This window comes from Larus michahellis, chromosome 2 (genome assembly GCF_964199755.1).
Source record: "Larus michahellis chromosome 2, bLarMic1.1, whole genome shotgun sequence".
Classification (NCBI taxonomy): domain Eukaryota; kingdom Metazoa; phylum Chordata; class Aves; order Charadriiformes; family Laridae; genus Larus; species Larus michahellis.
In genome coordinates, this window is record NC_133897.1 from 65358414 (window position 1) to 65384814 (window position 26401).

The 26401-nt window shown below is 52.3% G+C and overlaps 1 protein-coding gene across 1 annotated transcript; it reads left to right on the forward strand.

The window, feature by feature from the left end:
• Window positions 1-524: 524 nt before the first annotated feature.
• On the forward strand, window positions 525-5624 carry LOC141738294 (tektin-3-like). The gene is made up of 7 exons (XM_074573503.1): window positions 525-1103; window positions 1609-1692; window positions 1919-1989; window positions 2239-2382; window positions 2901-3123; window positions 3984-4138; window positions 5230-5624. The coding sequence occupies exons 1-7, from the start codon at window positions 525-527 to the stop codon at window positions 5444-5446; spliced, it is 1473 nt and encodes a 490-aa protein (XP_074429604.1). The 3' UTR covers window positions 5447-5624.
• The last annotated feature ends 20777 nt before the right edge of the window (window positions 5625-26401 follow it).

The window sequence follows — 26401 nt, forward strand, 5'->3', positions numbered from 1 at the left end:
AGTCCCTCACCCACAAATCGCGCTGGGCTGGTAGCAGCTGTGTGTCCAAAGGGGCGCAGCTCTTGGGGCTGGTAATGGCACTTTGAAAGAGAAAATGACATGTGGAGTACTAGAAGATCAGCAGATACCAAACCCAGCCAAAAGAAGCAGATGAACAGCAGAGAATCAGCAGCTACAGTTTCACGGGACTGACAGACTGAAGGAAAATGAGGGCACAATATCTGTCACTCTCTTGAGCAGCCATGATTTGGTTTTTTCCCCATTTCAAGACCTGATGCTAGATATGAACAACAAAGTCAGATCTTTCTCTAGATACAAATGCTTGGGACGCTGTCAGAAGGGATTTGCTTTGAAGACTTTTAGGCCTGTGCAGGCAATGTGTAGGTGCTGTGTGCATCGCTGTTTGTGTTGCAAGTTGCACGTGTTGCTGTAAGAAGGAAGGCAAGTGCAGGAGCTTACTGAGTGCGGTTGTCTTCTCTCTGCTCCTCTGTGCAGGACACGTACCTGAAGAGCAGTGTTCAAGAATGCAGCCTGGTCGATCTCCCTTAACGGCAACGTACACCCTTCCACGATCAACACCTAGCAAGTTTCTGCCTGCCATCAGTGCCATGGCTTCAAGCTATAAGGCCCGTTTTCCTTACTACCCGCTGCCTCAGAGCTCCAGCCTCCCCTGGATGCCCAGCACCTACTACAAACCAGCTGCCATCAACCCAACTTTGGCTCCCTTTTCCAAAAGTTCCCAGGGGATGATCGCCAGCAAGAAGCTTCCTGTCATTGCCAACAGAACAACCTTCATCACCCGGTACACCCCTGAGGACTGGCACAGGTCCAACCTGACCAACTACAAAGAGTCAGAAACTTGCCAGCACAACGCGGAGCGTCTGAGAGTTGATACCTCCCGCATGATTCAGGATAAATATCAGCAGACAGAGAAGACACAAGGGGAAAGCACCAAAAACCTGGGAGTTCGTGCCAATGATATTGGATTTTGGAAATCGGAGCTCTGCCGTGAGCTGGGTGAGATGATCGGGGAGACCAACGCCCTCACGGACATGAAGAAAAGGCTGGAGAGAGCCTTGGCCGAGACGGAGGCCCCTCTCCAGGTAAGCACCCTGTGCAGTGGCCTGCAAGCTGCAGCCCACTGCTGAAACATCTGCAGCCACTCATACGTCCAGTTAAGTTTCACTGCAGCTCCGTAACATCTAGAAAGCTTTTAGGAAGAGACCATTAGTTAGTGATCAACAAATCCCTTGCCATCTGCTTCATCTCCTATCAGCACATTCTGAGCCCATCAGAACCAAATATTTTTATAAGCGGCACATCCAAAATCCTGGTTTGGGAGACACAAGCCCACGTCTTGCTACAAGGCTCTGGTGAGGTCAGCATCAAGGCTGACACAGGGCCCTGCATTCAGTTGCAGTTGCACCAGGGACACGTGTGCTCCCTCATGTTGCTTTAACGCTGATGTTGCAGCTCGGCTGCTCATTGTCAGCTAAACCAGCTGCCCGGGGCACTTTTTTCTTCCCTTTTCTTCCCATCTTGAGATGGGGCCCGTCCCTCTAGAGAACCCTGCCCCTGCAGCCAACAGTCATGGCATGTCCCCAACAGGTCGCTCAGGAGTGCTTGCTTCAGCGGGAGAAGAGGATGGGCATCGACCTCGTCCATGATGACGTGGAGAAACAGCTCTTCACAGTAAGCTTGGCATCTCAGATCATGTGTGAAAGCTATTTTTACGTAAACTGCCCCGAGGAGGCTTTGCAGCCTTGTTCCCTACCTGGCTCTTTACTGCTGGCGAGGTGCTCAACCCTTCCAACCCCCAAAACCTGCTGGGCCAGGGGACGGTGTTCCCCCACGCAGCAGCTCTATTAATTGGTCTAATAAAAGAGATGACATCATTACATGTTTTGCCTTTGCCCAGGAAGTGGATGTCATCAGGTCGTGCCAGGAGAGGATGCAGCAGTACCTGGATAAGGCAAAAGCCCAGCTCGCGTAAGGAGAAGCTCCTTATCTCATGCTGTAGGGCTGATGGGCCTTTGCAGTTGGGATGTGAACCCCCCGCAGACCCCGACCTCTACCCACACCCCGCAGCTGTAAAACCCACGCAGGCTCCATGGGAAGCGGGCGGTGATGCTCATGGGAGGACAGAGCTGCCTGGGCGGGAGCCGCGGGGAAGTGGAACGGGGAAGAAGCCGTTCCACCCGTACATCCCCACTGATGGCTGTTGTTTGCATGTTGAAGGTCCAACAGGGTGGCCCAGCACGAGCTGGAGAGAGACCTGGCCAACAAGCAGGTGGCCCACCGCATCGAGGACAAGTGCCACCACCTGAGGAACACCTCCCACGGCATCAGCTACTACCGAGGGGTGGAGCGGGTCGATGCCACGTGAGTGCACGCCGGGTGGCACGCGAGCAGCAAGCTGTCCCGGGGATGCGCGGTGCCTTTCCCTGGCAGGGAGCTGCTGGTCCCCAGCCCACTGTAAAGGCAGGTCCGTCCTGCCTGGAGACACCGGCTTCAGAGAGGCCATTTCTCTCTGCTCTATTATCATTATTATTATTATCATCATTATTATTCTCATTCTTATTCTATTGTTGCTGTTCTTTTCCTTTCTGTTATTGTTCTTCTATTTAACTGTCTTTTATCTCCACACACAAGTTCTCCCTTCCCTTCCCTTTCCCCTCCTCTTCTCCTTCTTCTCCTTGCCCTTCTGGAGGAAAGGGGGAGAACTGCACAAGTGGCTGCATGGTCCTAGCTGCCGGCTGGGGCTAAAACACAGCCTATGGTCAAAATAAAAGCACAGATTAAAACTACATTTGACCCACGCTGCTCCCTGGCAGGGTCCTTGCCTGCCCACGTCCAGCTTCAGCAGCACGGGCTTACCAGGGGCCTCTCCTTCCTCCCAGGATCTCGGTGCCGGAGTCCTGGGCCAAGTTCACAGACGGCAACATCCTCCGCTCCCAGAGCGAATGGGCGGCCTCTGCCAAGCTGCGGGACAACACCAGGAACCTGCTGGAGGTGACGGCCAACGAGATGCGGTGCCAGTTCAACAGGGTGAACGTCGCCTTCACCAGCCGCATCGCCGAGACAGCCGACGCCAAGAGCAAGATTCAGACCCACCTGGCCAAGGTAGCCTGAACCCCTCCCTTTGGGTGTGACACTGTCACTTCCCAGGGACACCTCCGAAGCAGGACCCTCCACGCAGACCTGGCCCAAGGAGAGAAACGGTGGCCGCAGGAAGCTGGTTATAGCGTCGTTTTCTGTTAGAAACTCCAAGTCCTGGGGACTTTCTTCTTGGAGCAGGAGGAGCTGGCACTGTGATTTCATCTCAAGGGATCCTGTCTTTTGCTAGCGCATCCTAGCTGACAGCCTGGCAGCACAGGGATTTCCAGCAGAAAAGGCCACTGCTGGTTTCATCTCCTGGGAGTTACTTCAGAAGCGCTGGCTGCCCTGCAGAGAGTCTTTGCTGGGCCTCTGCTGGGCTGCCTGCCGGGGGGTTTGCAGGCTTGCTTCTCCCCCAAGGACGTGCTTTCACTCTCAGTGCTCTGTGGTTGCTGCACGGGTATCCGTGTGATTGCTCTGCCAAGCAGAGGAAGAGGAGATCAGTGACGGGCACCTGGCTCGGACCAGTGGGTCTCATGGAAAGCCTCCTGAAAAGTGCTCCACACCGTATTGATTCACTGAGCGGAGACTGGGCTGGCAGCGTTGCGGGCTGGTGCCACGTCCTTCAGTGAAAAATGAAAATTTTTCATGCATGAATAACCTTCCCTCTCTGAGTTGCTATTGATGGATGATCAGTTTCTGCAAGCAGTAGCTTTGGGAAGCTGGTAACTCACTGTGTCCATCACTGCTCCAACACCTCCTCTGACGTGACAGCAACAGCAAAGACAGGCTTGTTTTTTCTGCAGACGGACAGGAGAAAAAGGAAATTATGTTGTCACTTGAGAAGGTATTTTTTCATTCATGCATGTGTTTCTTTTTTACGGCAGACGCTGCGGGAAATCTTCCAAATGGAGATGAACATGGAAGCCATCCAAAAAGCCATGAGGGACCAAGGACCTCCGTTCAAAGTGGCTCAGGCCCGGCTGGAAGAGCGCACATGGAGACCAAACATGGAGCTGTGCCGGGACACTGCCCAGCTCCGGTAAGGCAGGAGCACGGGGCCGGCAGGGTCCTTGAGGAGTCCCGGGTAGTAGCACTCAGGAACATCACTGGATGACAAAACTAGTCATGGGATGTTTTTCCTAAATAGTCCTTCCAGAAGGGCTCTGCTCTAATCAAAAGGAATGAGCAGGTATCCCAGCCTTTGGGTGCTGGGAGAGCTCTGCACCCACAAAGGAGGCTGTACACCATGGCTGTACACCATGGCCTGATGCCACCCCGTGAGGGGCTGGGTTTTTCCCACTTGGGTAAACCTCATCTTCTCTCCTGCCTGCTTCCCAGCAGTTGGATGTGCTCAGTTTTTTAGGATAAGCCTTTACTCTCCAAAAGGCTTGCGCTGAGAGCACTTAGGTCCTTCCTTTTGGGGAACCTCCAGGAAGGGTGCACCCTCTGGAGAAGGAGTAAGGGCTGTCCTCACCTCCCCTGGGGACAAACCCTTTCAAGGACATTGTGAGCTCTGTGGGATTGCACCCCGAGGGGCTGTGGAGGAGCAGGCTGCCCTGAGTGCCCAGCAGCACCCCCTGTGAGGCACCCCAAACTTCACACCTCCTCCGGGGAGCCTGCTGGGCAAGACTCCAGATGGAGCCTTTTAGAAGCAAGTGAAACCCAGCCCCAGAGCCTGTTTAGCATCTCGCACACCGTTGTTTTCTCCATCCTCCGCTTGTTTCCCATTCAATTTTTGCCTCTCCCAGCTGTTTCGCTGTGTGTGCATCCGTGGGTGTGGGCAGGACCCCTGCACAGGGAAATCCAGGAGGGGGACCCAACAAACCTGCAAAACCAAAGGGGAACAGGACACCACAGCTGCTCATCCCTCTTCTCGGTGGCACGAGCTGCTCTGGGAGACGTGCCTGCACGTTGCCAAAGCCTTCGCGCAGACTTAGCCATGCCTCCCCGCTGAGGTCTGGAGGAGCTCTGCCCTCAGCTTTCCCATGCATCTGCCAGAAACGGGGGGTCCGAGTTAGTCTGAGCGTGCTGAAGGGGGAAATCCTGTGCCCAAGGCGCCCGTCAGCAGGACCAGGCTCGAAACCACCCACGTGATGGGACCATTAATCAGGGTTCCTTGCTGTTTTCCAGCCTTGTCAATGAGGTCCACGAAATCGACGAGACGGTCCAGAGCCTTCAGCAGCAGCTGAGAGACACCGAGGACACCCTGCAAATGTTGGCTCATGCCAAGTCGATCTTGCAGCATGACCTGGCCGTCAAAGCCAACTCGCTCTTCATCGACCAGGAGAAGTGCATGGGGATGCGCAAGACCTTTCCCAGCACTGCGCGGCTGCTGGGTTCTGTTTAGGCTGGGCTCAGCCAACCTCACGTTCTCTGTTGCGGGAGGGATCCCCAGTGTTGATAAGATGCTTTGAAAATCCATGATTAGATTTTCACTTCCTGATGAAAGCCCCGAGTAGAAATTAAACGCTCATTTGGTGTGTTAAATTTTGTGGTTAAATGGCAGTACTCCAGGTGGGGTCTCACGAGAGCAGAGTAGAGGGGGAGAATCACCTCTCTCGACCTGCTGGCCACGCTTCTTTTGATGCAGCCCAGGATGGGATTGGCCTTCTGGGCTGCAAGTGCACATCGTTGGCTCATGTTCAGCTTTTCATCAACCAGCACCCCCAAGTCCTTTTCCGCAGGGCTGCTCTATCACATCAACCCCCAGCCTGTATTGATAAGGAGGATTGTCCCGACCCAAGTGCAGGACCTTGCACTCGGCCTTCTTGAATTTCATGAGGTTCACTCAGGCCCACCTCTCTGGCTTGTCCAGGTCCCTCTGGATGACAACCCGTCCCTCTGGCATGTCGACCGCACCACTCAGCTTGGTGTCACCTGCAAACTTGATGAGGGTGCACTTGATCCCACTGTCTAAATCATTGATGAAGATATTAAACAGCACTGGTCCCAGTACAGAACCCTGAGGGACACCACCTGTCACTCCTCTCCAACTGGACATCGAGCCATTGACCACCACCCTCTGGATGCGACCACCCAGCCAGTTCCTTACCCACTGAACAGTCCGCCCATCAAATGCGTATCTCTCCAACTTAGAGAGAAGGATGTTGTCAGGGACCATGTCAAAGGCCTTGCAGAAGTCCAGATAGATGATATCCGTAGCTCTTCCCTTGTCCACTGATGCAGACTCTGCATTTTATTCAGGCCCCGGTGCTCGGTGGATCCCCACACATCAAGCACAGCCCATGCCGGTTTCCTCCATGTATTTAGACACCAAAGTCACAAGGCAGAACACTCCCAGTTACAAGGGCTGCTCAGGAATTTACACACCAGTCTCATATCTTCAATCACTGCTCCTGCCTGGAGGAAGGGTCTTCACCTGGGCAAGGGGCTTCTTGGCCTGCAGCTGTGTTTTTTAGTATTATCGTGAAGACGGTTCAGTCAAGGACACCTGGACTTGGGTATTCACTGCCAAAGTGGCATTGTTGGGAGAAACATCTTGATTAGATGTTCAGTTAAGGTCTTAGTGTCCCAGGTAGACCAAATAATTAGGCTACAGATGTTCCTTCAAACAATTCCCTTTGATCCTCTCCTTAGCAACTACCTACAGTCATCCTTAACTATTGTGTCGCGGATGAAAATACTTGACACGGTTATGATTTAGCAAAAGTTATTAATGATGTAAGGTAGATTGAGAGGTTGAATTTTAGCAGCATTTAACCATTAACTGACTTAGGGATTCACAAAGTGAGCAAACAAAATAATTGAATAATATCTAAGCACACACACGTACAGGTCTGCCGTCGGGAATTTCTTAATAGCAGGCAATGCCAGTGAGCCAAAAGGTGCCGCTTTCAGGTCCTGCACACGCATGGGTGGACAGAAGAGCATCCCCATCCATACAGCTAATGTGTATCTCACTGCATACAGGTGGAGAGGTGGGTGAGAGAGAGAGAGACTAGCCTATAGCTAAAATTTCCCTTTCTCAGATTTAGGGTAAATACTCACGATGCCTCGGCGTTCCTCAACGGGCGACAGTTGAAGGGTCTTCTCCCGCCCCAGCCTCGAGGCATCAGCCTGAGAGGTACCTCAACTCAGGGCGGTTACTGGCCACAGCCCGCTGCGATCCAGAAGAGCTCAAAGGGTCTTTACTAGAATCGCTACCTACAGGATCCAAGACAATTGACTTTTGTCAGGTACTTTTCCACTCCGGCCCGACTCGGACGATGGTTACGCACCACCAGAGCTTGGTAGGCCTTCAGGGTCCTGGTACTCCCCGCCCTGTGGCCACGATCCATACGGTGTCAGGAGCGATCCATTGAGGTTATCATCTTCAAACAGGAGGAGCCGTGGGGACTGGGCACACTACTGTGCTCTGCTCTGTGGCTCTCTACCTTCTCTTTCATGTTACACCGTTGTGTCACGTTCTGCGGCCCAGGCTGGGAGGGAGATCACGCCAAGTACCGAGTGGCCTGAAGGATGGCGGGGGTGGGGAGCTGCACCACCACACTATGGAGCCAGTACATAAAACTTGATTAACTACAGAGCCATGGTTAACTTTAAATTCGATGACAGATAGCAATACTTCCCTGCTCCGCTTTCCCGGCTGCCAGCCTTGATGAGCATCCTCACCCTCAGCGCATCGGCGGCCACTCTTGGGTCCCTGGAGGAGGCTGAAAGAGGGGCCAGACCGGGGACTGCTGAAGCCAAAAGTCTAAAACTGAATTGCTTGGGCAAAAAGGTAGCTGAAAGCTGGTTTAGCTCTGTATCCTCTGTAGGTGCGACAGAGCAGCTTGCAGCAGGTTGGCTCCTTTGATATGGGAGTGTTGCGTGAAAGGGGCAAAGCGGTTTTGGCAGAAAATAGACCCCCTTGCGTTCTAACACTCCTCACCGAGGTGGGAGGCTAAGTGCGGCCAGGTTTAAATTCAGAGTGATGCCCAATTCGCCACTAGCAGTCCAGTCGCGTTTAATATGTATTAAACTCTTACGATTTGGAAACACTAATAGTGGACTGCACCTTCAGCCTAGTCGTGCTCATGAACTAGCACGGCCACTCTCGAGTCTTTGGTCGCGTTCAGTGAGAAACCGGAACGACTAGCTGCTTAAACAGTGCAGTTTATTTAAACAACACATCTATAGGTTCTTAGGATTGCCGGTGAGAAACACACTGTCTGCAAAGCACGTGCAAAGAAAGGTATTGTTCAATATACAAAACGCGCGACAAAGTTATAAACAGTACAGCCTGGCTACAACTGTAGGAGAGAGATTCTCTAGAGAGATTTCTAAGTTTCCCGAGGAAGCACTCGGTATAGTCCAAGTCTTACCAAAGGCGTCCCTGTGGGGGGGAAGGAAGGCTCAGCCCGTCGACTGATCCCGGAAGTCGGTGATGGAGTCCTCCTCGCCTTGTTCACGATGGTGACTTCCCTGATATCCCCCCTCTCTCGGGCTATTTTTATACTATTTTTTATCTTCAAAGTGGAGTTTGAGTGACCTGAGTCATGAATACTTTTATTATGATTGGTGTACTCAACGAGGAGTGGTCGCACCTTGGAGGCGGGTAGCCTCTGGGATGGAGGTGTGTTTTGGTACGTTATAATGAGCAAAGTTCCCACAAAGGACAGCATTTCATCAACATTTGTCGAAATGCTGGCTCAGGGTAGCGAGTAGGCAAAGTGCCGAGCAAAGCTGGGGGAAAAGGTAAAGGCAGCAGGAAAGGGTAGAAAAGCTCTCCCCTTTTGTGGGGTCCCCATCGTTCAGAGAAGTCCTTGTGGCCACCTGCGCTATGGCGGGGGCTGCAGCCCTTCGATCGGACAGGGCTGGGGAGTCGAGGGAAGCTCCTGGCGCCGTGGTGCCGAGAGAAAGGAGAGCTGCCCATAGCAGAGCTGCACGCTGCCCAGAGCTGGGTGGAGAAGAGCGTTGCTGTCAGGTCTTCAGACTCCCTTTACCTTTCCACAAGGACAGCTTGGCACCTCTGGGGAGCACAGGCCCATTGGTGCAATCAGAGTGAATTGCCAGAGGAGAAGACATGGCTGTAGGCAGCATTTCCGCTGAGCTCCTCACAGGTGCAGCAGTGGGTACAACTCTCTCCCCCCCGTAGTAAACAGCCCCTCGTCTTCCTACAGCAAGAGGGGATAGCCACCAGACAGGAGGATGTAGGCACAGGGCTTCTCCTCCCTTGGAGAGTCTCCAAAGTAGAGAGATCTTTTCTCGGAGTGGGAAATAAGCCAGGAAGTAGTCTACACCTCGCAGGTTTGGCAATGCCACCCTGTGTGCGTGAGGAGCTCGGGAGGGCGTTCGTCCCTGCTGCTCTCTCCTGCCCTGTTCATGCTCTGGAACATGGTTCTTACAGCTTCAACGGCCCTCAGGCTTTTACGACCTGGGAGATCCCTACTGTCGCCTGCTGCGCACGGAGTACAACAGCCTGCACGACCCGTATCTGCAGGAGTATCACAAGCGCAAAGACAACTTGCAGAGGCTGCAGAGAAAGGGCCTGGTCACCAGTGAGGGCAGAGTAGGTTTGGACGTCATCGGGCTGATAGAAGCGGTTCCCTGGGAGCAGGGATCCCCCTCCTGCAGAGGAGCAGCTCCCCTCGGCTGGGCTGGGGCTCTTTCGGGGAAGGCAGTCTGCTGGCTTGACTGTTCTTGGGGGTTTCTCCCCTCCTCTCTCCAGAGGTGGTCTGCACTCTGAAGGAGTTCAACGAGTACAGGCAGTACCTGACCACGCTCAAGCTGCGCGCCCAGCAAGTGTCCAGGCGAGAAGAGGTAGGCAAAGCCGAGCGTTGGTGGGCACCGGTCAGCGGCACGGTGCCGAGGGCTGGGGCTTCACTTGCTGCGTGCTGGGGAGGCGGTCAGTGCAGCAGAGGCGAGGGCTGTGCTGGGGGGGCCGGGCGGTGTGGCGGGGAAAGGACTACCGGGCTCGGAGCTGAGCCGGCGCGAGGTGCTGGGGTGGGCATGGGCAGCCACGCAGAGTCCCGAGGGAAGCCTTTCTCTTCTGCCCTCGTGGCACGGCTGAAGCAGAGCCCTGGCCTGCGCCCGCGTGAAGCCTCGGCACGCAGGGGTGCGAGCGCTTGTCCAGGCAACAGCGAGCCACAACCTGGTGTCTCCTTCTCAGGAAAGGCTTCAGCAACACCTGACCAAGTTGAAGGATGCCCCCAGACCGCCGGGGGCCATCAACACTTCTCGCCTGGCCCAGCCGCTGCTGCAGGCTCGAAGCCCAGCTTGCCCACCTCCACCCAAGAGCTCCAGGATCTCCCTGATATCAGGGTGATGCAGCAGAGCGGGATCAGATCTGGAGGAAGGCCACACCTTCCCCCAGCATGAGCGGGGACAGGAAGGTGCCAGGCTGCCCAGGAGGGTCAGTAGCGACGCTGACTCTGACACGTCCTTAGACAGCCCTTTGAGTGTAAGGACCAGGTCACGTCGCACAGTCGACTCTGTATTGCAGCGGATCTGTCAACGTGGGCCTGCACTGTCCCCCGAACCGAGTTCCGGGAGGGGTGTCACAAAACCAGACACACCACGAGATCCGAAGCAGTGCTGTCCCGCTAAGGACGCCCTCTCCTCCATGGGCCCGCAGTGGTCCCGCCAGCCCGTCCCTCCAGCGGGTCCCAAGCCCCCTGCCCAGACAGGAGCCCGGCGCAGATCACTGCGTGTAAAGCCTGTCGGAGGCGAGCCCCAGCCGCCTGCGTCAGAAAGGAGGGCGTTCGTGGGAAGGCTTGTGGACGATGTCCTGAGGAGCTGTGCGGCAAGAGAGGTGTAGAGCCCCTGGGCAGCAGAGACAGACCTTACCCGCTTGTGTTGCAATAAACAGTTTACTCCCCCGTCTGCGTCTGTCTGGGCATCTTCCCGTAACTAAGGTCCCGTTCTCACCTGCCGAGAAGCCGGCATCTTGCGCTGCTCAGCCTCGGAGAGAGAAAATCCGCCCGCATCTGGCAGCGCCCGACCTCTGCAATATCTCCTCAGTCTCCTCCGTTCACGTTCCACCTGCACGTTGGATAGCAGAAAGGGTCACAGAAACCTGCCACCAAACAAGGAGCAAAAGGACCTCTGGACATCACGGCAAGGAGATGGCTGCTCAGAGACTGTGAATTGCACCAGAGGACGCTGGGGCCAAAAAGCCAAAAGGCACTCGAAGTAGCCGATGGAAAAGAGCGAGCGGGAGGAAAGAGTTCCTGACCCAAGAGTGTCCAACGTGTGTGTATGGCGACACTGGGGCAAGGAGGGTGGTACCGCAGTGAATGTGCATTTGCGAAGGCAACGGGCTGCCAGAAGAGAGAGAAAAGACAAAAGTGTGTGGCCACAGGGGACAGTGGGAGAGGGAAGGAAACCAGCCGAGGGCTCCAAGGTGCTGGCTGTGGAAACGCCTTGTCTTCCAGAGGCCCTGAGGCTGTGCAGAGGCAGCGAAAGCCTGTTTTACCTCCTCAGGAGTCCTCCTGAGCTCCTCAGCACTGTATTGCTTCAGCTCCGTCTTCTCCTGCTCCAGCCTTGCAACTGCTCGCTGCAGACGTTCCAGCCGCTGCGACAGGAGTCTCTTCTCTGAGAGCCAGGACAGCCACTGCCCTTCTGCAATGGCCTGCCGGGGATTCAGAGAGGAGACGATGTGAGCTGGTGCCACATCAAGGAGAGAAGGGCCAGAATGGACACGTCGGGGAGAGTGACCACGAAGGAACGGACAGTGCTACGTCCCTTCTTCTCCTCCTGCTTCAGAGCCCAAAACAACGCTCTCCCTCCCCAGGGGCCCTCCTCCACATCACCTTGGAGAAATCCACACAAGTTTGCCTGCATGCTTTTTGCCCTGCTGCACAAGTACACCCTGAATGCGCAATGAAGCCTTCAACCTGACCAGCCAACGGTACTGATTCCATTCTCTCTAATACCCTGGAAAAGCTGGAGTTCAGAAATCTCCACCTCTGAAAGCATCCTCTAAGCACCGTCAGTGTCGCTGCTGTTCAGCCCCCCTTACAAAATTCTACTATGTTTAGTACGTTCGTTTGGTCAGCTGTGCCCTTTCCTTTCCTTTCCATGCCAAATCCCAGCCACGACGTGTTGGTTAATCTTGCCTAGATAGGAGAGAACCAATCGCCCACCCCCAGCTTTTGGACTCGCATTAATTTTAACGGCAAGCTGCGTAGTTCTTTCATTAGTGCGGGGCTTGACACAAAACATTTTAGCAGGTGAATGGTGAATTACCAGCAAACTTTTTCTTCTCAGACTAAGCACAAACACAGGCTGGGCAGAGAATGGATTGAGAGAGCCCTGAGCAGAAGGCCTTGGGGGAGCTGGTTGACGAGAAGCTCACCATGAGCCGGCAATGTGCACTCCAGCCCAGAAAGCCAACCGCATCCTGGGCTGCATCAAAAGCAGCGTGGCCAGCAGGGCGAGGGAGGGGATTCTGCCCCTCTGCTCCGCTCTGGTGAGACCCCACCTGGAGTACTGTGTCCAGCTCTGGAGTCCTCAGCACAAGAAGGACACGGACCTGTTGGAATGGGTCCAGCGGAGGGCCACAAAGATGGTCTGAGGGCTGAAACACCTCTGCTATGAGGACAGGCTGAGAGAGTTGGGGCTGTTCAGCCTGGAGAAGAGAAGGCTCCGGGGAGACCTTAGAGCAGCCTTCCAGTACCTAACGGGGGCCTACAGGAAGGATGGGGAGGGACTCTTCATCAGGGAATGTAGTGATAGGACGAGGGGTAACGGTTTCAAACTGAAGGAGGGTAGATTTAGATTGGCTATTGGGAAGAAATTCTTTGCGGTGAGGGTGGTGAGGCACTGGAACAGGTTGCCCAGGGAGGCTGTGGATGCCCCATCCCTGGAAGTGATCAAGACCTGGTTGGACGGGGCTTTGAGCAGCCTGGTCTAGTGGGAGGTGCCCCTGCCCAGGGCAGGGGGGCTGGAACTGGATGATCTTTAAGGTCCCTTCTAAACCCAAACCATTCTATGATTCTCTGAAAATTGGCAAATTTCCTCTCCTCAGGTGCTCCAATGGTGTAACTTTGAGAGTGTCCTTGTCACCTTGGATGTGTTCTCAGGCTGCAGGCCTGGCCTTGGAAACATGCGGATGAAACAGCTGTGGCAAAATCAATTGCGGAGCGCTGATTCCTGGGTTTAGTGTCCCCTGATATGAGAGAGCCAGAAGGGGACCCGTTTTACTGGAGAGGAAATGCAGAAAATGTGGGCAGCCCTACAGGGAGACTCCAAGCGTCCTTGTGCGCGTCACCCCCAGTGCCGTGGGGCTGGAGAGAGGGAAAACTCCCATTCTTAAGAGGAAAGCGGTAGCAGCTTGTGCAGAAAGTGGCCTGAGACGTGGGGATGTGTTCCCTCTGCCAGGGATGGAGGGGAGCAGCAGTGGGAATAGAAAAGATGGGCTGTCACCTCCTGGGACTTTCCCGGGCAGCCCCAGGTGAGCGTCTGACACAGCCCCGGAGCTGCCGTGCAGTCAAACCGGCCACCGACAGAGGATGCTTTCCTGAAACACTGCCAGGTCTTGATGAGACGAAGAAAGAGCTGCTTAAGACAGGAATGAAGTCTAATGTACTATCGTTACTTTTGCTAGCAATATTAACCTTAATTAGTGCTATTGTAGTCAGTGAATTTATCAAGGGCAATCCCGAATCTGTAACTGTCGCTCTCAATAAAATAACTGATTTCGATTGGTTTTGAATCTGATTCAGTGAACGTCCTTTGGTGGGACTCTGACAGACAAATATCGGGACTGTCATTAATTTTGCTCAACTAATTTCGATTATTTGTGAATGTGACTCAGTCAAAGTCCTTTGCTGGGACTCTGACAGTAAATCAGGGAAAGTCCTGGGACCCTGACGGAGAAATATGGAAACTACGGTCCTTTCAACGCGACGGGGGGGCGGCTGCGGGGGGCTTTGGGGAGAGGGAGCTGGTGCAGGGGTGCCGCGGGGCCCGTGGGCGCAGGGTGCCGGGCTGCGGGGAGCCGTGGCTGCTGGCAGAGTGCCGAGGGGGGGCGATGCTGTGCGGGCTGGGGGTGCAGGATGCGGGGAGCCGCGGGGGGCCGGGGCTGCGGGCACGGGGCTGCCCCGCAGCCGGGCGCTCGGGAGCGGCGGCCCCGCCCGCTCCTTCATTAGCCGCGGCCACAGCCGCTCCTTAGCGGCAGCCGGAGGCGGGCGGGGAGCGCTGCCGGCCACGGGGGTGCGGGCAGCGAGCAGCGGCAGCGGCGGGGCTGGAGCCCGGTGCCGGTGGGAGGCGGCGGGGCAGGGCCGTGCTGCTGCTGGCCCTGGGGGAGGCTGCCCGGGCGGGGGTCGGGCTGCGGGCTGCCCGGGGGGGGCTGTGGGGTGCCGGGCTGGGGAGGGGCCGCTCCCCGGGGTGCGGAGGCGGGGGGCGATGCGGGTCCCCTCTCGCTGTGGCTGGGTCGGGGCCGTGCGTGTGCGGCCGGTGGGTGCCGGCTGCCGGTGCCGAGCTGGCCGCGTCCCCCCGGCTGTCCCTGCCCCGGGCCCCGGGCCGGGGGTGCCGGTGCTGGCTGCGGGGTGCCCCGGCTGCCCTCGCACGGGCTCCCTGCCCCGGCGGAGCGGCGCTTTCGGGCTCTCTGCAAAGGCCAGCGGGGCTGGGCAGGGGCGAGGGGCGGCGGGAGGTTGGTGCGTGTCCTGCGTGGAAGGGGCAGCTCGCCGTGCCCGGGTGGCACCGGCACGGTGGTGGCCCCGGGGTGCCCAGGTGAGCCCGGGGGGGAGGTGGGCTCTGTCCCCCGAGGTCTGGGCGCTCACGCCGACCCCGTCGGTGGCTGGCAGGGCACCTGGCCGGGCTGCTGGCATCGGGCACCGCCCGCTTTTACCAAAATGCCGGCATTTTCCGAGGCGTCTGGGACTGCGTCCTCCAGCGGGGGGAAACCGTGGCCGCGTACGAGAAGGCGGATGGCGGGGAGCTGCAGGGGTTGCACCGAGTCCGTGGGTGAGTGCGGCCCCAGGCCGGGACCCCCTGCCTGTGCCACCCCGCGGCCACGGTCCCTGGAGGAGGGCGGGTTGGGGGTTATCTGTGGGGCACGGCCAGCGTGGCTTTTTGGCATTGCCCCTGTGCCGGGTGCTGCTGGCGGAGCTCTTCTCCTCCGGCACTCCTGGGTGCCACCGGTGTGTGCGGATGCACACGTGCTCCCCGTCTGGCTCCGATGGAGCCCTTCCCTTCCTCCCGAAGCCGCAGCGCTCGCGGTGTCCCACATTTGCTGTCCCCGGTTGGGAGCGCACGGCTTCCTGCCGATAAAATTGCCTGAGCATCCTTCTTCTTTATCTTATATTGGTATGGGCATGAACAGTGTTTCTTGAGTGTCATTGGCAATTATTTGGTTCTATCCTATTAAATCTATTAATATTTCAGCCCTTGTGTTTCCTTGCTTTCCCCGATTCCCTTTCCTGGTTGGGGAGGGTCATCAGGTTCAAGAATAATTGTCTGAACAACACTAAATTGTTACGGGTTTTCTCAAACCCGACGTCGAATAAAGCAATGTCTCCTCTCTAAACTACTTTTGGGTTCAAGAGCTTTTATTTCAGGTAACAGTTTTTGGCGACCCAGATGGGACTTTGCATATAGGCTTGGCATTTGACGGCTTCTCATCGCTGCGGGGAATCACAAGCGGAACTCCAGCGCGCACCGGACCTCTTCTCTCTTCTCCGGGGACTTCCCTGGTGATTGATTCCCTGTCGGGTGGTGAGTAACCAGCTGAGCAACAAGTTGAGATATCGCATGGTAAAAATTGAAAATTGTGTGGTAAGAACTGCTTGGTAACCCCCCCGAGTAAATCGTCCCAGAAGGGGTACGTGTCGGTGGGTGAATTGCTATTTGCAGCTGCTGGGTTGGTTCCTTTCCTGCGCTGGTACGGTGGCGACGGGAGCAGGTAAAGGGTTGGAATAATGGGAAATGTTTCATCATTCCAGGAAGGGGGTATTGCAAAGGCTTCTCCTTTAGGATGTATTTTGAAACATTGGGGAAAATTTGGGAAAGATCCCCTAATGCGGAAGAAATTGATTGAATCTTGTAATCAATGGGGGCCTTCCAATGTGTTGGAAGATAAGGAACAATGGCCAAAGAATGGCACGTTAAAGTATAATACCATATTGCAATTAATGTTGTTTTGTAGAAGGGAAGGTAAATGGGATGATGTTCCCTATGTTGGTTTATTGTTGTGGTTTTTTACCTTAAGAAATGACTGTAAGAGCAGACAAGATTGTGGGTTAATAGTTAAAGATACTAATGTGCCGGCATTAGAACAGGAAACTGTGAAATCAAGATTGTTGAAGCGATGTTGTCCGGCTTGTAGTATTGACAAAAGATGTGATAAGTATAAAGAGGAGGATGCAGTGGAAGAGGAAGATAGTCAGTCGCTGGTGGCAGCACCGAGAGAGGAAAGGAGAAGCTGAAGAAGGGATAGAGGATGGGCAGCGTGATGATGAGCTGTGGCTGGTGGTACTGGGTGAGGCGGGGGAGCGGTGCTCCAGGAAAAGGCAGATTTAAAAGCTTGGAAGGAAATGTCAGGAATTTACGGAGAATATGCGCAGAAGGCGGCTCAGGGTCTACAATAGAAAAGAGACAGGGCAGAGAGCAAGTGAGGAATGGTCGGTTGTTAACAGCAGCTATTGCAGAAGGAAATCAAGGAGGCAGGAGATGGGATGGGAACAGAAGGAACCAAAACGTAGGGGGAATAGATGGGAATTTTTGCCCCGCTCTGGAAAAGAATCAGTGTGCGCTTGGTAAACGAAAGGGACATTGGAAGAGAGAATGTCCCCAGAACAGATTTTGGAAACGATTTCCCTAAAACATGGAACAATCCCAGGGTAACAGGGTTGCTCACTCTGCACCAGGATTCCGAGTGACGGGCACCAGGAAAAATAAACCAGAAAGTGTCCTCAACGGAACCCCTGGTTACCCTGAAGTTGGGGAATGAAAAGGTAGAATTTTTAGTGGAAACATGAGCAGCGTGCTCCGTTTTGAACTCTTGTAAAGGAAAACTGAGCGGTGAAAATATGTCTATTATTGGTGCCAGAGGGAACAGAGAAATAAGGCTTTTCTTTCAGCCTATGAAATGTGGATGTGGATCTCGAGCCTGTGTGCATACGTTCCTGTATGTACCCGACTGCCCTATGCTGTTATTGGGAAGGGATTTATGAAGTAAACTTAATGCTCAGATTGCATTTGAAGATAATCATATCCATGTGCAAATACCAGAAGAAAAAGCGTTGGAGGCACAAGTTTCCTTATTCCAGCAAAACCAAGATGTGCAGACATCTACAGTCCCGGAGGAGTGATGAATGCAGTGAATCCTCTCGTATGGGAAGCAGGAACGCCAGGACGATCTAAAGCAGCAGAACTGGTAAAAACTGACTTAAAGCCGAACGCACGACCGGTAAGACAAAAACAATATCCAGTAAAATTAGAAGCAAAAAGAGGACTTGAACCATCGATAGAAAAGTTTATTAAATACAGACTGTTGCGGGAACAACAATCAGAATATAATAGTACTCCGTAGTGGCTAATCCGTACACTCTGCTGACCACTATAAAGGAGAGAGATCAATGGTTTGAAATGTGGCAGTAACCTTGTTACAGTACGTGGACGATATTCTCCTGGGGACACAGACAGAACCTGACTGTGTGCAACATACGATTGATCCCTTGAATTTTCTAGGAGCAGCTGGATATGGAGTATCTCAGAAGGCGGCTCAAGTGGTGCAACAAACCGTTGTTTGTCTGGGTTTTACGGTTACGCAGGGAGAACGGAGCCTGGGAATGGGGCGGAAAGAAGCAATCTGTCCAATACCTGAACCAAACTCTAAACAGGAGCTGAGAGCGTTTTTGGGAATGGCCGGATGGTGTTGCCTGTGGATCATTGATTTTGGCTTGTTAGCGACTCGGACTGCCAAACCTGGAAAAACCTTTGGAGTTATTTGTTTACGAGAAACACCGTATTGCTTTGGGAGTACTGATTCAGAAGACCGGATCCTGGAAAAGACCGGTAGGATATCTTTCCAAGCAGCTGGACCAAGTAAGTCAAGGTTGGCTTCTTGTTTGCGGCCGGTGGCAGCGACCGTAACGCTCCTCCAAGAGGCGCGGAAGTTAACCCTGGGACAGAAGCTGGTCGTTCAGGTACCACATGCGGCGGCTACTGTTTTAGAGCAAAAGGGAGGGCATTGGTTGTCCCCTCGCCGAATGAGGAAATATCAGGCTATTTTATTAGAACAGGATGATGTAGAATTAAAAGTGACTTCAGTGCTGAACCCAGCAACCTTGTTACCTTTAGCGAGTGAGACAGAATTAGAATGTGACTGTCTGGTAACAATCGAACAGGTTTATTCTAGTCGAGCGGATTTAAAGGATGAACCTATAGACTCAGCAGAAATGAATCTATTTGTGGACGGGAGTGGTTTTGTTGCTAACAGAACTAGAAAGGCAGGATATGCTGCAGTCCTAGAAGAAGAAGTTATAGCGGCAGAAGCACTCCCTCCAGGAACTTCAGCACAAAAAGCAGAATTAATTGCATTAATCAGAGCTCTGGGAATAGCAGCTGGGAAACTTGCGAACATAGGGACTGACTCGAGATGTGCTTTCAGGGTGTTACATGCACACGGAGCATTGTGGAAGGAAAGAGGTCTCCTGTCTGCTCAAGGAACACCAGCTAAATAAGGAAATTTAATAAAGAAGTTGTTAGAAGTGGCGCAATTGCCTAAACAACTTGCTGGGATGCACTGTAAGGCTCATCAATTTGGCAACTCTTTCATCATTACAGAAAACCGAAAGGCGGCTCTGACTGCTGGGCAAGCTGCAGAAAAGAAAATCCTCGGGACGTGGCCTGGAAGATCCCAACATTTAAGTCAGCCTCCCAAGTCTACAGGAAGGGACGAGCAATTAGCTAAGTTGTTAATGTCCGGTGAGGATGACAACGGATGGTGGATGGCCAAGGATCAGCGTGTGATATCACCTGAGAATCTTGTGAGAGACATTTCAGAGAAAACTCATAAAGAAACCCATTGGGGAATGGAGGCTTTAGTAGATAATACTAAGACGTAAGCTTTGGGAGTGGGAATGACTAGTATTGCAAACAGTGTTGTAAACAGATGTGAAATATGTCAGAAGAATAATCCCCGCAGTGAGCCGAGACCCCCACCAGGAGCAATAAAGAAAGGAAACACACCAGGGGATTACTGGCAAATTGATTTTTCTGAGCTTCCCGGGCAAGTCGGGTACCGGTATTTGTTGGTTCTAGTGGGTACTTTTTCTGGATGGCCTGAAGCTTTTCCCTGCCGTACCAGCCAGGCACGGGAGGTAGTGAAGGTGTTACTGAGGGAAATTATTCTGAGGTTTGGAATCCCGATGGGAATGTCATCAGACAGGGCCCACATTTTGCGGCAGAAGTGGTTCGGACTTTAGGAAGGGCTTTAGGGGTAAAATGGGATTTGCATACCCCTTGGAGACGCCAATCGAGTGGGCAAGTAGGGAGAATGAATCAAACATTAAAAAGACAGAGGAGCAAGATTATTTTTTTTCTGATTCCCTTTCCGGCTGCATTGCTTTGCAGGCTTGACTTGACTGTGTAGCCACGAGCCCTAATGTCAGCATTGGGGATGGAGAAGAAATACCAGGGGCTTTCGCAAGTAATGGGACTTGCTATTTCAGCAGCAAAGCAAAGGTAGGGGGGGAAAGGGGGGAAAAAAGTCCCCACTCAAATTCCCTTTCACAGCTTATACTCCATAGTGGGATTAAACTCTGGAAACTCTTTTTAACTAAGAGACTCTAAGTTATTAGACGCTACTGATACTTCAAATACTGGAGTACACTTCAGATACCATCGGTATGCTGTAATAATTGCCACGTTTTTCCAAGTCGCTTTGATTGTCTTTTCATTCATGGAAATTGTGCTCACTGGAGTGCACGTGATTCAGGCATGGAAGGGTCGGGAAGAAGACTAGTTAAAGGAAAAAATAGTGAGTCTCATTGTGTGAATTAGTTAATGGTGGTGGTGATTACTTGGTACGTGTCTGCTCAGAAATTGTTTAATGTGGTAGTCAGGTCTTTTGTTTCGTTGGTTGTTTTTTTAAATCAGAGTAACTTGTATAGTATAAATGCTCAATTTATAGATCTACTTACAAGATACTCCACACATCTATTTTTTAAAATGCTGATTTTTCTTACTAAGTTGTGGAGGAAGAACTAAGGAAGCAGTTTGAGAAGGCTGGAAACAATCTGATAGCTTGATGCCACCAAAAGGATCGGTCGTTCTTTGTGTTCCTACTTCATCAGCTGCCCTTGATCTGACGTTTTGTTGGGCTGCTCAGTGCCCGAAGCTGTCAGAAAATCGTTTGCTTTTTGCTGCTGGATTAGTCACCTGCCGGCTTGGTGGCACGGAGTGAGCCCTAGGGCCAGTGCAAGCGGCAGAGGTGGTGGGAGGAAGCTGGGCTTCTGTGCTTCTTGTCTGTAAGTTTGATTTTTGGAGTGTGGGAACTGTCATGGGAAGGGGCTGCTCTGCTTTCCCTCCCAGTGGATTCCCAGCCCCCCCAACAGTGATCTGCTGTGGTGATGGTGTGCTTCAGGGGGAGAGAGGCAAAAGCTGTTCCTTCTCTGTTGGATCAATTGGTAAATCGAGTAGCAGGGAGGTGGAAGGAATGGGAATGGGAATGGTCCACTTAGTAATTTTCCGTTGTGTCTCACTCGCACCATCCTCTGTTATCCCTAACACGCTGCTTCCGTCCATGGAAACCTTTTGTGTCCACTGCCCCCAAAATAATCCTGCTGCCCTGGCATTCCCTGCCGTTGGAGTAGGTGACTGTAACGCACCTTTAGGAATGTGCTTAAAAACGTCATCCCTGCAGCATTGCACGTTGTTTTCAATATGCTGCAAGTATGGAGAGAATAATTTGGAAAGACACAAGCCTGGAGTTCAGGGCTTCCACCTCAATTCCAGTAATGCCTGAGGAAGGGGAAGAACTGTTGGTAACGATCAAGGGATCTGGTGATTTTTAAAATGTACGCTTCACAGATTCAAGGTTAGAATAAAATGGTTGTTTAATAGCAAACGCCAGTCTTGATCTGCTTACCAGCAGAGTTTGAATATAGGGAGGATAAAGAAGTCTGGTTTTTCTTCTTTTTTCTTCCATATTCATTACAGGAGCCTAGTTTGGCAAAAGAGCAAAAATTAGGCGAAGAAAATGGATGAAGAACAACCAAATGAGGTAGCAGAAACTCTGCAGTTTCAGTGAGCTGTGGGATGGCCTGTACGAGCCCTCAGTATGTGTCAGGATAATGGGGCAGAAACTGATTTTGGAGCGATGCAGGCTCCTGGTGTTTGAAATTTTAGGTAGGGAGGATTTCCTGGGGCTTGGGCGGGGGGGTAAGAGCTTTGAAATTTTAGGGGTTGTGACCAGTCTTAGTGATACCCGGAGCAGGTGAGGTGCCAGCAACTCCTTCGAGGCTGCAAGTAATGAAGAAGTGGCATAATCCTGTAAAACGTGGTAGATTGAGGAGAGAGGTTTCAAAGACTGGTGATCTGGAAACAAAACTCTGGATGTTTAAAAACTGGAAAATGTTGTAAAGTCCAAAAGAGCTGAATGAATCTAAGCCAGCTGTTTAATTTTCTGTTTCAGGTACACATCTATTTCTTCTCAGATCACAGGTGTCTCGCTTCCACATCCATCTTAACGTAATAGAGCAAAGATTGTTCTAAAAATATATCAAAGAGATGGAGACTTCAGTCATTTGCTTATGCTAATATGATTTCTCTACTGATTTCTTCCAAGCTTATTACCTTCTAAAAGCTAAAAAGGGGTGTGGGGTATGTTGATGGGCAAGAGTCTCCGTGCTGCTTCCCTCCAGTCGTGCACTTCTCGTGCCCTTCTCAGTGTCAGACCACCTGTATTTCGACGTGCTGCCTTCTGCCTTGCCTGCTTCTGCCAAGAGGGTTACGTTTTATGAACAGAAGGATTTTTCCCCAAATGAAGAACAGCCTTAGTTTCGGTTTTTAGCCCTTCTTTAATCTGGCTTTGTCTAACTCTTTTACAAAGAGTTGAAGACTTCTTACAGCTCAATTAATACATGAACTCAGAACTCATGTTTGTGGATTGTTTTCTTTTGAAGGTAATCATGCGTTTAGGTTAAACTTGTTGTTTGTAACCTAAATTAGTTCTCCATATTCGCACTGCCCTTTGCAGGGTTAATATGTGAGGTGGCCACAGTTTAGAACACCTCCTTAAATATTTTGACGGAGAAGAATACGGCCTTGATTCTCCCCCGCCATCCCCACAGTGTCCTATGGTAGGCAATTGTAAATGGTTGAACTTGAAGTGGTTTGGCAGTGGTTTAAGCACGATTAAATTTTGGTTTAGCAAATGAATTTCTGAGTGCTTAACATAGAGTGCCCATTAGGGTGAATATCCAGGTTTAAGAGATGCTACAAAGATAAACCAGGTGATTTTTGAAAAAAATCTGGTACTCCGGTGTCATGAGTGAGCATTCTTGATCAGAATTGACACAAAATTTAGAACTGTTGGTCTTTAGGAACAAATAGAATTCTGCTGTTGAATTTTAAATGGTCTTTAATCTCTTGAAAGAAAGAAAACCTTCTAGTGTGTTCAAACCAAGTGTTTAAGCCACGTGACTGAAGTTAAGCTTTATGCTGATTAAAAACAAAGTCTAAAAGGCTAATTAGGTTCTGCCATTACCAAAGAAGCTTACAAGTAAATAATGGAGTAGATGGGGTGTTATTTTAGAACAGTGTTTGAGTGTGTTACACAGAATTGCGTTTTCGGTCGGTGCAAAATGATGATTTGTTTGGAAGTGTGAAGCCTGCATACAGAATGCCCCTTGTGCAGGTGTGTGTATCTGTGTCTCTGTGTATTTATGTGTATAGTTGTCTGTATGTATTTATAACCATTCAGTAGAAATGAGAAAGTTTGCTGCAGAGTTCTCTCTCCCTTGCTGGCTGCCATCCTGAGCGCTCCTTGCCCCGGTGCCGGAGCCCTGAGCCCTTCCCTTCCTCCCGAAGCCGCAGCGCTCGCAGGGTCCCCCATTGGCTGTCCCTGCTGGGAGAGCACGGCTTCTGCTGATGGAATGGGCTGGGAATAGTCCTTGTGCATTTTCTGTTGGTATCGTGATCAATACTGGTTCTTTAGTGTTATTAATGTTAATTGTCTAGTCTTATTCTGTTAAATCTCTTTGTATTTCAGTCCTCGGGTTTCCTTGTTTTTTCCCTGTCCCCTTCCTGGGTGGGGAGGGGTCAGCGGGTGAGAGAATAACCGTCTAAACGACAATAAATTGTTGTGGGTTTCTCAGAGCAGAAGAGGGAGTTATGTTGGAGCAGTTACAGGAAGAACTTGCCACCCACAGAGGACCGCTGAGACATTCCCAAACAAGCGGGGCTTTCCCAGGAAGCCCCCTGTGGCTGCCCTGAAGGTCCTCGCCCTTCCCTGCCTCGCACCACGCAGCAGGGGAGGAAGCAGAGCCCATCTCCAGGAGTGCCGACCACCTCTCTGGTGACACCGGGAGGACAGAACAGGGTCTCCGCACGCCTCCCCCAAACCCATCCTCCCAGCCCAGATCAGATGTGGACCAGACACTGCAGCCGGGCTTCGGTGAGATGATGTGCCACCCCCATGCAAGCCCCTGCCACGGCAACGGTGGCGGGAAGCTGAGGGACCCCTGCCCGGCACTCCTAGTCCTTCTCAGTCCACAAAGTGGTGGTGATGGCGGTGTCCCTTCCGAGCTGAGTGACAAACACCACCGCGACAGCCCGTGGAGAAGGAGGAACGTCTGGGAGGGGTTGGTGGGCAGGGGAGAAGACGGGCAGGAATTCAGATGTGCCCTGCTCAGCTCAGGCAGGAGCCGAGTTCACGGTCTGCGATTTTACACCCCGAGTAAGACCGCCCAGACCCATGCTTGGCCACGAGACGGAGTCTGCCTCCTGGAGTGCCCGTTTTGGGGTGGGAAGCAGGGACAGGCTGCGAGGTCCTCAAAGGAAAGTCATCTCTGCTCCCACCATGTGCCTTTAGGTGCCCTGTTGGCATGCGCGTGAGGTTCCCCAGCCCGGCACGCTGGAGACACGGTGCTTGGGTGAAATACAGCCCACCGGCTACGATGCACCATAAACGGGACAGAGAGGTGCTGAGAGCTGTTCCCGTCCCGAGCAGGAAACCAAAAGGGATAATCCACAGCGAAGCCGTGAACGTCACCTGCAGCTCTGTAAATTACAGGGAACGAAAAATGCAACCGGTGTGAACCAGTATTATGAATGCACCTTAACTACAGGCGCCGCATTGTAACGCGTGACCTTGCTGAACTGGGGCAGTGGGAAAGAGCGAGCGAGTTTCAGCCTCAGAGCTACCCGGCGTGAAATATAAGCTGTTTTTCCAACCGCTTCTGCTGCCGCATGCGATCCCACTCCACAGAGAGTGACTGTACAGAACGGGCTGACCGGCTAAACACACACAAGTCATGAGGCAGCTTTGTTGACAAACGGACTCATATTTAGGGGGAAGGTACCCAAGGCAAAGAACCGCCAAGATTAGCCAGCGAAAGCCCCAGCAAAGGCGCGCTGTGGGGAGTCGCAGCGCTGGAGCCTGGGATAGCGCTGTGCCACCCGGCATCATCCCGAACACATGCGAAATAAAGAGATTGAAATGCCAGGTTAAGTATATTATGCTTTCCATACCTAAAATTAGGGGTATAGCTAAAATTACCAATCCTTCCTCCAGCCCCAAAGTTAATTGTTCAGTTTGTTGTGCCACTAATTTGAAATATGCAGCTTCAGCATCCAGGTGTGTGAAGCTGCTTTCACACTGAAGCTGCTCTAAAGGCACAGACTTTGGGTAACGCACAATTAATGAGCTCAGATTCTGGAATGATCTGCATTCACTATCGGATCGGAGATGGGACTCCAGTAATCCATGTGGATGTAAACGTCTGGTAACGGGATTCTGGATTTACATGCACCAAATATCCTAATTTTGAGTCATTACACATCAATGTACTGAGCAAGAAGCTCAAAGGCGCAGTAAGGAATTAAGTCCTGACCATCAGCTGCATAAATCACAGGCACTGAGAAGTGTAACTGATGTAAAACTGCACTGTAAAGACATGCCAGGAATTTCGACATACAGCCTCTGGCACATCCAGCTGTTCTTGTATTTGCCTTTAGAAAAATGGGAATTTTTTGCCATATGCAGGAGAGAGAGGAGGAAAAAACCCAAAACATTTAATGTAAGGTGCAACAAGAGACTCCACTCTAAAAAGAAAGACTCTCAGTCTGGTGGCATTAATTTAATGAAACTGTCACTTCTTTATGCGTTTGGTTATTGACGTCTAGAGATCACAACAGTCTCCACACCAAACACCACACGCAAAGGAATCCGACTGGGACAAAACCTTTGGACGGGCACCACAGCCACACTGACCCTGCCATCACTGTCAGGTACTTTTCCAGCACACACAAAGCCATTCACACAGGTGTTTTAAAATCATTTAACAGCATTAAAACCCCTGTCCTGGTGAGGACAAGGAAGTGGTGTTACCAGGAAGCACAGAGGAGCTGCTTTAGAATAACAAACACGGTTCCCAGAGAAGATTTCTCTGCTTTTTCTGAGAATTGTCCTGTGGTGGGTTCTGCTGCAGGGTGGGAGAAACTGCGGCTGGGGGGACATGCCTGGCAGAGGAATCCTGCAGCCCCAGGGCTGGCTCCACAGCTGTGCCCAGGGTAGGGGGTCCCAAGGCAGGAGAGAAGCCTCAGCATCACCCTGTGCCACAGGGCAGCTGTACGAGTCTCACGTGGGCCACATCTGCCTTGGGGGCAGGGAAGAGCCCTTCCCCAAAAGACCACCCTTCCCCCTTTCCTAGAATATTGTCTGGTGGGTTCAGCGCTCTGGCTTTCTCTCTGCTGTGGACAGAAACAGGAGCGCTGCAGGTGAGCTTTGGCTTCACAGAGCTAAACCGAGAAAAACCTTGCATCTTTCCTTATTCAGGAACTCAAACAAATGGATGGGGAGAGGAGAGGGAGGGAGAAGCCTTAGTCAGAGCCCTGAAGCAGATGTGAAGCGGCAATTAAGTTCCTAAAGGAAGGAGGAAGGTCGTTTTCATTAAACCAGACCCCACCATCACTTAAGACTCCCTGCAGGCATAAAAAGCTAGTGGAACCTCCTGTGACAAGGGCTGCCCCAAACGGCCATTCCTGCCCTGAGCAGTTTCATCTGCTGCTCCTCTTAGACTTCCCCTTTGCTCCTCTTAGACTTCAAAATTCGTTTTCACACCTCATGTGCCTCTCCAGGAGAGAAAAGTCTCTCCGGGACGTGGCTGCAGCAACACATGCACATTTCCAC